The 10,670-nt window shown below is 46.1% G+C and overlaps 1 protein-coding gene across 1 annotated transcript in view; it reads right to left on the bottom strand.

Moving 5' to 3' along the window:
• Positions 1-10,670, bottom strand: part of Vipr2 (vasoactive intestinal peptide receptor 2) — a 72,142-nt gene that overhangs the window by 59,383 nt on the left and 2,089 nt on the right. Inside the window, exon 2 of the mRNA XM_005343675.2 lies at positions 10,410-10,509. Within this exon, the coding sequence (XP_005343732.1) occupies positions 10,410-10,509 (100 nt within the window). The remainder of the gene's footprint in view (positions 1-10,409; positions 10,510-10,670) is intronic.

Below are 10,670 nucleotides of genomic sequence, written 5' to 3'. Positions count from 1 at the left end.
GTGCACCTCACCTCAGCCTTCTCCCTTGGGCGCCTGTCCCATCTGAGCAGTGGGGCTGTGAGTGCACAAGTGCTTTATTGTGAGAAGATGAGAAGGGTGCAGAAGAGAGAGAGAGATCAAAAAAGTCATTGCAATTTACTAATAGGAAGGAAAGTGGTGAGGGCCTCGGTCATGGCAGCTCAGCTCAACCAGCTCTTGATGGAGACATGAGATAAGGTCAAGTTTTTATTATAGAAAGTGTTTTTTTTTCTTTTGTCTTACCTCAGGAGGAACCAGACAAAGTACTTCTTGTACCCTGGCCATTCCTTGCACAGAATTTGCTGTGGCCAGAACAGCCATCTGGCAGGACACAGAATTAGAGTTCCTCTTGTATTCTATGGATGTGCCAGGCTTCCTAGGTCGTGATCCCAGGAGGAGAGCCAGGAGCAGAACAGCTCCTCTTGAGAGTACCCTGTAAGTCCTTCAGACTCATGCCTCCAGTAAAGCATCAAAGGGACCCCCCATGTTACGTATGATACAGCTGTACAGTGGCTGAGCTAACAGCCCCAGTGGCTACTCTATGCTGCAGCCTAGCATTAGCCTGCTCAGAAACCTCCTCACTGGAGCTGCCTCTGTGTTATCCACGGACTGAATGCTGCAATGGCCCTGCAGGCCATCTTGCTGGGGCAGCTTAACCTTGAGGAACACATAAGCAAGCTTCCAGATAGCTTTCTCCTCTCAACAAGTACCCAAGATCCAGCTGTCATCGCCAACCCTCCCTACTCCTGATGTTTCTTCCCTGTACCATATTACCCAGATAAGGGAGAAGGACACAGCAATCCACAAGTACCACCTACTCATAAACTGTAGACAGGCGTGCAGAGGGAAATCTCAGACCTAAGTCTTGCTCAGGGATCTGTCCCTTAGGGCCTTTACCTTGGGTCTTCCATGGGTCCACTCATCACCACAATCTCACAATACGTACATGGAAAGAGGTCATAGGACTTTGTTTAACAAGGAAGAATATCATTTATTGTCTTCCCATGTAAGCAGGTTCTCACATTTGTCATGTTATGTGTGTAGAATATGGTTATTTTCATTGGCAGCATGATATTCCAGAGTCTGATTTTAACAGTAAAGTCCCCATTTTCAAGTCCTTAGTATCCATTATGTTTATGAAATAATTGATAGGAAATATAGTAATTAAATAAAGAAGAGGGATAAAACGAATGCCTTTTAAAAGGAATTGCAGTTCTTTCCTAGTTGAAGAATAATTTTGAGAACACTAGTCGAATATGTGAAGAATATCAGCATAATCAACAAAGAGTATGTAGAGAATCAACGTAATTCTCCTACAAATAGCAAATTCAGGTGCAAACCATTAATAGATACTAAAACAGATAATGCTGGCTGCTTCTGAGGCCCTGGAACCCAGGAACAGAGCCCATACTAACACATCCACCAATGTTCATGTTTGCTCCTTGTGCAGAGCATATCTTCTTAGGGCTCTTTGTGTATGGTATACCTGTTCTATGGTTCACCTTCCTGGAGCTCAATGGTGCGTAGTACACTGATTTAGGGCTCCTCTGTGCGGGGAGGGGCATCTTTCCAGAGTGATTCTGTGCAAGGTACACCTGCCCAGGGCACACCTGCCCAGGATACCCCTTCTTGAGAGCTCACTTGTGGAGGGTATTTACTGGGGGCCCTTGTGCAGACACATCTGTCCAAGGTCCACCTATGTTAGGCACAGCTGTTCAAGGAACACCTTCCTGGCGCTCACATGTGCAAGGTGCACTTGTGTAGTCCTTTGTCTTTTCCCCAGTGCCTGTTGAGCAAGGAGGTTACAATTTCAAAGCAGCAGAGTTTCGGGAAAACTAATCATCATTTTTGCCATCAAACCTACCGATCCTCTATGCCTGTCATCAACTTAAGAGACACAGAGCAGGATGAAATTGGAAATTGAATTGGGAAAGATAATTTTCACAAGTGTTTTGTCCTCCTCTGAACTATGCCAATCTATTTTGACCTGAATTGTCTCAGATTCCTGCTTGTTGGCCTCACAAAGACACTATGCTGTCTTGTTAAGGAGGGTGCTCGTTTCTCTGCACTGTGCTCACAAAAAGTAAATTCTCAGTGGTCTTCTGAAGGAGCCCTGGTGAAGAGGAGCAATGCAGAATCAGGATGGCTGCTTCCTCCCTTGACTGCTCAGACCCAAAGCCCACAGGGTTGGCCTAGGCTAGCCTACCCTTCAGGCTGCTGACAGTGTAGAGGCCAAATCCTAACTGTGTGGAATATTTACCCTCAGCCTTGTTACATCTCCTGGAGCCTTGCAGGCTCAACTGAAATGTGACCCACAGACATTTAGCAATGTTTTCAACATACTTCACTTTGGCCTGAAGCTCAGAAATCTTAAATAATACCACTTTGGGGTGCCTAGTGTTAGTGGGATACCTGTGCCTCCACCTGAGCTGACCATGCAGAGCATTAGCTCCTGAACAAGCAGCAGGGTTTCAGATGTGGATGTTCTCTGAACAGCTGCTTCCCAAGCTGCCAAACTGCTGTGCAAACTTTTCTCCGAGTTTGAACACTCCTATGTGAAGGAGAGACTTATGGGGTCCCTTCCCATAGTGATATAAGCAGTAAGCAATTTCTTGGTGTTGCTACCTGAAAACTGTACAGGGGATTCCAGTGTTGCTGTTTTACTCATACTCCATAATGAATCCTAATAAACTTACTCGTTTGTCAATCTGGACTTCGGTGGAATGGCTTCTTTTGCCTGTTGTTGGTGCCCTATCCAGGCTGACTATGCTTGTTCACAAGGCAGTTTGTAACCAAGGCTTTCTGTCTTAATGTTCACTGTACACAAGGCTCCAGAGCAATAAATAAATCTACACAGGAAGCAGGATGTGGACCACCTGGGTCCGGATTTCACAGTGCCTAGGAATGTGAATGCACTATGCTGGCTTTCTCTGTAGATGCTGGCTGCTCAAGTGGCTAACTAACAATTCTTCTGAGTGCTCTAGAGTCCCAGTTAGCTACTTTGAGGGTAGAGCATGGTTATAGGAGTCCTGCAAGGGAGACCTCCATCCTTTTCTTTTGTTCTAAGGGTGTTTCATTTGTTCTTAAAATATTGCCAGTGAGATCAGTACTCCATCCATGCATTAGCTCATCTAGGTATGTTGCCAAATGCCATTTTAGGAAAGCCGCAATTAGGAATAATGACAGTAACTGAACTGGGAGAGGAGCACAGCAAAGAAACCTTTTGAGGGAAATACCCAAGGCAATAGCCTGTCAAGACCAATGAACGAAGTGCTCTTTAGAATGTATGCTCTTCTCAGGAGACTGTTAATGTGGCTAGAGATGATCATACACTGGGGGCTATTCAAAAGATTATTAATGGGACAGGCTTAGGGTCTGTCAGGAGCCTGAGCATCCACTGAGACAGATGCTAGCCAGCACATGGCTCCTATCTACTGACTGCAGCTTTTAGATGAGTTGCGGACATGCTGCTTATACATCAGACTTTCAAAAGAGAGTCTGCTGTGCTTGGTGCCACACTGTGTCTCCCAGGAGCGTCTTGACAAGTTCTTCCATGCAAGAAAGGGTAGCAGAGGCTTCGTCTGGGGTGTGCTGGTAAATGGGACCACTCTCAGTATAAGAGAAATGACCCAATCAGGTCAGGACTGACAAGCCAGGATCCATGTGTTTGGAGTGCCACATGGGCTCTGCTCAGAAACCAGGTAAAATGCTCAGATTCTAACCAGGGTGTGGCCAGAATCTCATTCCCAACCTCTAGGGTGGAGGATTAGCAACCAACCAAGGACTGGAAACATCATTTCCAGGACACTGCCTGGATAACTGGGGAGTCAGCTCACATCAGGCTTCTGAATCTAAAGCAGCAGCTTTATTATGGGGTTCAGATGCGTTCCAAAGGTGGGGACCAGGTTCTGGAACTTGAACTAAGTTTGCACCATGATTCAGACCAGAAACAACCCAAGCTGCTAAGCTAAATTATTCTGAGGGCATAATCTGCTCCCACATAAAATTCTCCAGAAGCTTTTCTCCAAGGTTGGCTGTGGCCCAGGGCCTGCTATTACCTAAGGGAGTTTAAGGCTGGGCAGAGTCGGGAGACGTTTTGCCTAGCAGCAGATCTCCTCTGGAGGCTACATCAATGGCATGGGAAATCCTGCCAGGGGATCGCAAGATAATCTCCCTCAGATTTATGAGCAGGACCATCCCAGTATATCTACTAGTAGGGCCTAACACATCTAAGCTGGAACTGACCCAGGCAAGGAGACCAAAGTGCTGGATACTCCAGGCAGTTGTGAGTCCAACCCCTCATGGATGCTAATGCCAAGCCACCATTCAGCTGCCGCCAGGACAGAGTGGTACCAATGTAGAACCAGAGGACTCTGCTTTCCAGGGTGCCTAGGCCCTGGAAGGCTGGCAGTCAGTGACCCCATCCTATCTGTCTGGGACAGACCCCACTCCTCAAGGCTAGTTCTGAGACTTCAGTAGTTCTGCTCTGGCCTCTGTCATGAAGGACTGGCATGCTCCGGAGATGACTGGGGCCCTGCAGCTGGAACCTTCCCTTTCCAGCTTGCTCCCACCCCTCTTTGCCTAGGGTAGAGTCTGAGTACTATCACTTCCTGCTGCCTCCTGCTGGGCATGGCCCCTGCCGGATCTCCTCCACCTCTTCCTCCAGCAGTGCTCCTGCACAGGAACAGGCTTAGACATTCCCACAAAAGGAGATTTCCCTGAACTTGAAGCAGCCTTCTTCCATGGAACATCCTTTGGGTGGTACTGCACATTCCAGCCGGCAGGCCTTTCTGTTCTCGTCTCCTTAGAGTTTGGCCTCTAGCTTCCCGATCTGTAGAAACGGCTTTGGGGAGTTACTTTTGCCCACCAGTTCCCACAGGGAATATTTTCATCTCTCCTCTGGAATGCTTGTCATGTTTCTTCATTTTCAAGGATGCCCTGGCCTTCCTAAAATATAGCTCATCCTGAGACGCTGTTTCTCCAAAGCCCTCAGTGGATCTCCACCCTCAGGGCTACAAAACCATTCTGCTCTCTCCCCATCTATGCTTATGCTCCTAGCCTGCTGCTACCACCCCTCTTACACCTTGCATCTGAGTTCAGCCTGACACAAGTCTCTCATGCCAGTGCCTAAACCCCAGGTAGAAATTCCCCCTCTCCTTCCTTGGAACTCCCCGTACATTTTGGTGCAGGAAAACCACGTGTGCATACTTTTATCTTCCCAGAGTGTTTAAATTACAGATTAACCTCCTAGAGTGTTCCCACGAGGTACAGCACAACTTCATGGCAGGCATGCATTGCATTCTTATCCACAATGTGTGGTCTAATGCTGCTCTCAGGTCTTCTCCAAGCAATTTCCATCCTCCAGGAAGCAGGCCACTCAGGTAGGGTTGGGCAGCACACCCTTCTGTATCTGAGAGGCACAGACCGTGGGGATTATCTGTGTCATCTCATGCGGTGTCTCTCTAGTGACACCTCTCACCTAGAAAAGCCCCAGATACTCCCCTGCCCAGGAGTCTTAATGCAGGCCCAGAGACGTTGGAAAGAGGTTTATGTAAGGGGCATAATGGAAGAAGCAACATGGAGAAGTAAGCCAGATCTAGACCTTAGAGAGAAAAACACAGGGCACTGCCTGGAACCTCAGAAGCCAACATAGTCCAGGAAAAGAACCCGCTAACTTCAGCAGCAGGTGGTAGTGACCTGGCAGAAATCCTCGTTTGAGAGGCAGCTTTGGCTGAATACACAGGTGAAGGAACCAAACAGGACTTCGAGTCTGGGAGGGAGTGGACTTGGAGGTCAAGTGGCACACCTGTCTTTGAGCAGACACTGAAGAATGAAGCAATGTCCTTCTAGAAAACACTGCTCTGTCTCTAACAACCAGTGGGTACAGAGCCAGGATATGTCTAGGGCCTAGAAAACCCTTCTTTCTGAACTCACTGTCCTTACCCAGATGTCTTGGGCTTCTGGCAGCGAGCCCAGGACCCCTCCTCTATGACCAAGCAGAGAAAGTCTCAGGTACCATAGGAGTGGGCACCCCCTGCCCCCTTCTGAACAGCATCACTGGGGCCCTGCAGTTCCTATCCACTGTGACAGACCTGTGACTTGCCCTTCCTGGACCTCAGCACCTGGTCGAACTGCACAGTTTGGTTTTCCTCTTGGTTCAAGTTTTCTCCTCATGGTTCAATCCTCACTGACCAAGAAGAGCTGCACCACATCGGTGGGCCTTGCTATTTACTGGGTCATGAGATTAGTGAGCTGAGGTTAGTCAAATGCCAGTGAGATGTTTTATTCCTAAGAACATCAGGGTACCATTTCTAATAGCAAAACTTTGTCATTCTTCGAAAAGTTCAGTCGATAGAAAGGACGAAAGTAACGTACTAGATATTCTATAAATTTGAAGGCGAATGTGAAGCCGACACAGTCTCCAGACTAAAAGAGAGAAAGAAGATCAAAATGCAGAGCAAAGCAAGCACGGCTGGCTTTCAAGGGTGCTGTGCACAGGCACTGTCAGTCTCACGGGGCAAGGGAGAACGGGTATAGACACGCTTCTCATATTTTAACATGTACACACTTTAACAGTACCATTCTGTGTACATAGTCATTAGTTGCTAACACTTATTTCTATTGTAAAAATGTTCACCGATTCCTTCAGCAAAAGCTAGTTGAAATATTTTTAAAGGCACGGTGTAAAATTTGGTGGATATACCAGGACACAGATAGGCTCTCTTTCTCTTTCTCTGTAAAGAACAATAGGGTAGAAGGACTAATGATCAGTCCCGTGGTCATCACACACTATGCCTGGATAATAAAAAGGTGTCTCAATTTGTTGAGGGTTCTCCTGTGTGAGCTGCTTAGCCCCTCCATGGGCACCTTCTGAGGAGACACTGCCTGCTCATGTCCACTTCTTTCTGAGGATGTTAGGCACAAACAGCACTGGGCACCAGAGAATGTATTTCTCTGAGCAGAGTGGCAATTAAAACACCGTCCCTGCCGGGTGGTGGTGACACACACCTTTAATCCCAGCACTTGGAAGGCAGAGGCAGGCGGATCTCTGTGAGTTCGAGACCAGCCTGGTCTACAAGAGCTAGTTCCAGGACAGGCTCCAAAACCACAGAGAAACCCTGTCTTGAAAAACCAAAAAAAAAAAAAAATAAGTAAATAAAATAAATAAATAAAAATAAAACACTGTCCCTTTGGATGCTCAACTGTCTGGGATTTAATGACCGACTGTGGATGCTGGGGATTCCTAGGGTGGGGCTATGACCCAGATGCATAGCCCTTGGCTCTGAGAGGCTTCAGAGGTGTGTAGGAACCCTTGTACACTGTGGGAGGAAACATCTGTCACTGGCCCGACATCTGCTATTATCATGAAGTTGTGGCTGGCTACTGTCAGTCAGCTTGCCAGCAGGAAATAATCTCAAGACCCACACAGTTCCTCCCACAAGTCCAATACTCCATGTTCAAAACAAACCAAGACCCACTGCAGAGCACCTTCCTTGACCTGGTTCTAAGCTGACTGTAACCATCACAATTTCTTTGGCGAACATCACCTAAAAATTGCAAGAATGGGGTTACCAAGGCATGTAGTCTAACTTTTGTTCTGTTAAGCCCTAGATGACCACAGATGTAGATATGAGGTGATGTGGGTTCTTATACTGACTTCCTGGAGGACATTCCTCCATTCTCAACCATCCGTGAACTTAGGCCCCACATCCACATACTGTCAAGATTAAATTTGTCTTAGCAATTAATCAAAATTGGAATATAGAACTCCAAATAACCCCACAGCTTTCCGAGTCCTCAGTACAATCTGTTTTAGGATGGACAAGTTTCGTAGGGATTTGTTACACCCCTTTGTTCTGTTTTCTTATTCATCATATAGTAAAATGGAAGAGTGCCGTTTCAGGACTGTGGGAAATTATTTTGCTAGCATTGAAGTGCTTTATTCCTAACTCCTGATGTTCTTTTACACCAATGCCACGCTGCTACGGAGTATGAAAGCAGCTCTCACAGATGTGAGGAATTCAGCAGTGTCACTTCTGACTTCATGAGGCTACGTCCTGGGGCCTCATCCCACCAGAATTGCCCCCTCAGCTCTGGCTCCACATAGCCTCTGGCTCCCATTGCCCACAGCATCTTCATCCTGGTAACCTACTGCTATTTATATTCTTGGCATTGAAACCCTGCATATTTCAGAGAGCAGACACAGAACTGGGGACGCAGGCTGTCTCTTCTGAAAGCTGCAGAGTGGCTGGGCTGACGGTCAGCTCTGCTTTCCTGCAGGTGGCTGGCCAATGAATAAGAAGGTTTTGCAAAATAGAAAGGTGGATAAATCAGATACACAGATTTTTTTTCTGTAAGCTAATAATAATGAAAATAGAAGCCCTCAATATAAAATGTCCAAGTAGGCATCTGTTTTTGCAAAAAAACACTTGAGGTTTTTCTATACACCAAACAAGGGAGGAATCCTACAAACTTGTTCTCCCTGGTCACGCCAGCCAAACACCAAGGAAAGCTGAGCAGTTTTCACAGACTCCAGCTAGGCTGTTCATACAGGTTGCCCTCTGGGGACAACCCAGGAAGCTTGTCTCAGGGGCTGTCCAGTCTAGGAGTTCCAACATCTCGTGTCATCTCCAGCCACAGAGGTCTGCCCAGCTCCCATGAAAGTCTTATTTTAATTTTATTCTTTTAAAAAAGATTGGTTTCTATTTTACGTGTATTAGTGTTTGCCTGCACGTATGCAGAAACCCATGAAGTTCCAAAGAGGACACTGGATCCCTTGGAACTGGAGTTACCAATGTTTGTGGTGCCATGGGTGGTGGGAACACAGAAAGTGCTCTTAACTACTCGTCTATCTTACCAGCTTCAGATCTGATCTTATCTCCCTCTCCTCCTCCTCCTCCTCCTCCTCCTCCTCCTCTTCTTCTTCTTCTTCTTCTTCTTCTTCTTCTTCTTCTTGTTCTTCTCTCTTCCTTCTTCTTCTCCCTCTCCTCCTCCTCCTCCTCCTCCTCCTCCTCCTCCTCCTCCTCCTCCTCTTCTTCTTCTTCTTCTTCTTCTTCTTGTTATCATTGTTGCTGTTTTGCATGTGTGTGTGTGTGTGAGCTTTGCCATAGGACTATTTTCCTGAACTCTGAATTTGTGCTGAACAGAGCCAGCCTCAGTGGCCACAAAGCTGACCCCTTTGTCTCACCTAAAGTCAGTTCCTTAGTGCTAGCCCTTCCTGGGGGCAGTGGAACTGATTGTATATTTGCATCTATGGACTGAGGTCAACTGGACAATTTTGGGGATGTGGCCTTCAGAACCACATGTGTGCTGTAAAATTACAGGTCTTTAAAGGAAGCCTGGAGCCAGAGCCTTAACTTTCAAGTGAGGTAACAGGGGTCTAAGGTAGGCAGGGGAAGGTGGATATTTATTGTCTTTCTGACTAGTGTGGGAGTCACTGGTTTGAAAAGAGCCCCAGTGAAAAGGTGAGGTGCTAATAACATTAAAAAATGCACTATGTTATAAGACTTAAAGAAAGAATGTAGAAGCTACAATATCTAATTATTTAAAATCAAATGATACATTTAGATGAATATAAAATACACTGTTAAAATTAACCTCACTTTTTAAGGACTTATTTAAATGTGACTACTGGAAACTTCACATTAGTAACATAACTGTAACTGTGTTTTGTAACATAGTAAGAGGTTCAGAGTGGAGTCCAGGAACTAGGCCTGCTAGCAAACAGCAGGCGACTGTAACAATCTCACCTTGATTTAAATTTCTTTCTTGAAGAGGTTGTATAGGTGACTCTAGAGTAGAGAGATCCAGGATGAAAGGTTGTGGTGCTGATACCTGGGCTGTACCCAGAGCCACTTTGGACTGTGAACATGGAATGGGTGTACATCAAAGGCCTGGTGTCCCAGAAACTTTCTGTTCCACTCAGAGGACAAACTTGACAAACACACAGTGTTTAAAACAGGTATGTCTTCAGAAATCTGACAACCCCTTTTCCTGTTGGCTCCTGACAAGTTTCTATCATTCTCAGTTGAACCAACATTAAGGATAATTAATATTTTAAAACCAAGAATTCAGATATGTGCTTTGATTCCCTGGGAACCAAAGCTGCCTTTGAGGAGCATGACAGAGCCGTAACATTACGATAGTAACTGCTGCCTCATCAAGCCACGGAAACTGTTGGTATTAAGAACTGAGGTTTTCTTTCAAAAGGTTTGGTGAAATCCACACTGACACAATGCTACAGGAATTTTGCTTGTGGCTCACCAGAACAGTGGCAAATATACCTGTCTCTGAGGTGTAGGTAAACTCCAACCTCCCAGTTAGGGAGGATGCTGGGAAGTACAGACAGCCAGATCTTCCGCCCGCAGCCCAGACTTATTCCTGAAACCCACCTCTTTGCTTTTCTGTCTGGCTGTTCAGAAGCTCTACACATTTTGTTTCTTCTTCCTGTATTTCCAGATGAAAGCGACATTCTGGATGGATGCTGCTCACCTGTTCAAGTTAAAGAAATAGAATAATCAAAAATTATACAAGAGGGGTTAAGCAGAAATCTACAAGAAGACCCCAAACCTCACAGTTCCAAATTTCTTTCGAGCTGGCATTCATTTTAAAGTAGCCATTTTCATTTTCCCGGTGTGGTTCTTTTTTTTTTT

Source organism: Microtus ochrogaster, chromosome 1 (genome assembly GCF_000317375.1).
Source record: "Microtus ochrogaster isolate Prairie Vole_2 chromosome 1, MicOch1.0, whole genome shotgun sequence".
NCBI classification, from domain to species: domain Eukaryota; kingdom Metazoa; phylum Chordata; class Mammalia; order Rodentia; family Cricetidae; genus Microtus; species Microtus ochrogaster.
This window is presented reverse-complemented; position numbering and strand designations above follow the sequence as displayed.